Source organism: Myotis davidii, unplaced genomic scaffold (assembly GCF_000327345.1).
Source record: "Myotis davidii unplaced genomic scaffold, ASM32734v1 scaffold790, whole genome shotgun sequence".
NCBI classification, from domain to species: Eukaryota; Metazoa; Chordata; class Mammalia; order Chiroptera; family Vespertilionidae; genus Myotis; species Myotis davidii.
The window spans coordinates 130,517-133,427 of NW_006281912.1; the positions used below are offsets into that span (position 1 = coordinate 130,517).

Consider the following 2,911-nt stretch of genomic DNA (forward strand, 5'->3'; position numbering starts at 1 on the left):
GTCCTCATTCTCCGTAACTCTTAATCCACTCTCCTCAGTAATGATGATGATGAATAGTAGCAGTAAGTAACATTTATTGAGTGCTTACTATGTGCCAGGCACTGTTTTAACATGCAAGTCCTGTAAAGTGGGAACTGTTATGCCCATTTAACAGAAGATAAAACAGACCCAGGGTCCCTCTGCTAGGAAGCAGAGGAATTAGAATTTCAACCCCAGCAGTCTGGCTTTAGAGTCTGAGCTCTACTGAATAGTGCCCCAAACTTGTGATACAGCTTTTTCTAGGTCCCAGTTGAGCAAATGACTGTAGCCTTCTGCCCTACTTGAAGCTCCTCCCTCCACCTGTGTATTAATCTCATCCCCTCCTGTCATTAAGAGGATCAGAACCATGTCCCATTGATTCCCAGCCTTGCTCCTCCTGCTCCCCATTCTCCTTTCTCTCTTTTTTAAAATATATTTTTATTGATTTCAGAGAGGAAGGGAGAGGGAGAGATAGAAACATCAATGATGAGAGAGAATCATTGATTGGTTGCCTCTTGCATGCCCCATGCCCCCTACTGGGGATAGAGCCCACAACCCAGGCACGTGCCCTTGACCGGAATCGAACCTGGGAACCTTCAGTCCACAGGCCAACGCTCTATCCACTGAGCCAAACCAGCTAGGGCCGTTCTCCTTTCTCTTAAGTCTTGTAAACATTTGTGCTTTCTAGTTTAAAAAAAAACCCACCCCAAATCTCTTCCTTCCTTGGAGTAGAATCTCATTCATCTTTTTCCCTTTAGAAAAGGTTCAATAAAGTAAATCATTGGATAAAGATTATTTAGAACAAGGGAGCCGCTGGTCCCCCCTCAGCTCTGTGTTGTTCAGAATGTTCCTATTGTGTTTTATTCTGGATGGACAATTTGAGTAATACAGATCATTGTATGTTCCTGGAAGAGGAGGAATATTCCGTATAGAGGTGGGACAGTGTAAGGAAATTGGGTTGTTTAGATTAGACAGGAAGAGAAGATTTGAGGGACAAAGTAACTGCTTCAAGTATGAAAGAATGACATGGAAGAAAGATTAACCTAATTCTGTATATCTCCAAAGAATATTGCTAAGACCTAAAAGTGGAAGCTACAAAGAAAATGATTTGATTTTTTAATAGCAAAGCTATGCAGTAGACATTGTCTGCCTGGAGAAGAGGTAGTATCTTGTCACTAGACATGCTGTTTGAATGGTCACATGATAGGTGATTCTATAAATAGCCTTTAAGGTCTGTCCTGATCTTAAATTCTGGAAGAGCTTGGTACATATAACACACACGCACGCACACACACACACACACACGCACACAGTGGGGCCTTGACTTACGAGTTTAATTCGTTCCGAGACCGAGCTCGTTAAGGAGCTCGTTAACTCAGATTACTTTGTCATTGCAAAAAATCGGCTGAGAGACAGCTGGTATCTCAAAAAACTCGTTAGTCGGGACACTCGTAAGTCAAGGCCCCACTGTATATATATTTAGCCCAGTGAGTTCAACCTGGGCTGTACAGTAGAATCACCTGGGAAATTTTTTTAAAAAATATATTTAATTGATTTTTTACAGAGAGGAAGGGAGAGAGATAGAGAGTTAGAAACATCGATGAGAGAGAGACATTGATCAGCTGCCTCCTGCACATCTCCCACTGAGGATGTGCCCGCAACCCAGGTACATGCCCTTGACCGGAATCGAACCTGGGACCTTTCAGTCCGCAGGCCGGCGCTCTATCCACTGAGCCAAACCGGTTTCGGCTCACCTGGGAAATTTTAAGAAAAAATATTAATGCTCAGATTCCCCCCTAGGTCAGTTAAATCAGAGCGTTTGGACCAGGGTCTGAGCATTGGAATTTTTTAAAAGCTTTGCAGCCGATTCCAATGTACAGTCAAATCTGAGAACCTCTGATTTAGCTGAATTGAAAAAGATGGTATGGATTTGTATTTTACTAATAGTAACTTACTGTAATTATAGCACTTGAGTTGAACTATAGGTCAGTATAATGTAAATGCCATTTCATATTGTATTTATGCTGATTAAAATTCATATGGCCCATATTATATTATTAAAAAACAAATAAAATTGAATTACAAACTAACCATAATGTGCATTTGCCCAGCATGAGGGATCTTATCTGTGGCTATTTTCTTTTCTTAAAATGTAGGTGTGTGTACACACACACACACGGAAATTTCTTGTACCAGCTAGTAAATAAACGAATGAGGTGATTGTTGGTCTCCTTAGAATAATAAATTGGGTATTGTAAATTTGGAAAGGTATTGCATTCCCTTTTTAAGGCAACCTGGAAGCCTTTCATTTGGATATTGATCTGGAGTTCATGTCATCTTGTGCTGGGAATGAAGCAGGAAGCAGTCTGTAGCAATAAAAAGAAACACTTGACGTTGGGTGTTCACTTTTCCTGGGGCCACTTAAAGAAAATAAATTCAATACCACTACAAATGTTCTAGATATTTTTGTTGTTGTTGTTCCAGATATTTTTTGAATTGTTATATTTAGTTGTGCCTGTAAAAAAAAAGAGAGAGAGAGAGAGAGAACGATTCTAAAGTCGTTTTCTTCTTGTTTAATTTCTGTTCCCTTCTGTTTAACTTTCTCTTTAAAGCTATTGGTGTCAGTAACCAGAGGGAAACCACTGTAGTCTGGGACAAGATAACTGGAGAGCCTCTCTACAATGCTGTAGGTAAGCTGTTGTGCATGGATGTCAAATGCAAGGCCTTTCTCCACTTGCAAATGTTGTCATACTAAACTATCTGGCTAAAAAAAAAGCATGTGGTCATGATTCCTATAATTTGATGGGATGGGCAGAAGAGTCCTCTAAGAAAATTATTGTGAGATATATACACCATTTTTAGCTATTTATTCACATCTTGAATTAACTCTTTC

General features: G+C 40.0%; 1 protein-coding gene across 8 annotated transcripts in view; it reads left to right on the plus strand.

The window, feature by feature from the left end:
• The window catches only part of GK (glycerol kinase), a 71,487-nt gene that overhangs the window by 17,837 nt on the left and 50,739 nt on the right, over positions 1 to 2,911 (plus strand). For all 8 annotated transcript variants that reach the window (XM_015560629.1, XM_015560781.1, XM_006752617.2 and 5 more), the window contains exon 4: positions 2,631 to 2,708. In XM_015560629.1, the coding sequence (XP_015416115.1) occupies positions 2,631 to 2,708 (78 nt within the window). The remainder of the gene's footprint in view (positions 1 to 2,630; positions 2,709 to 2,911) is intronic.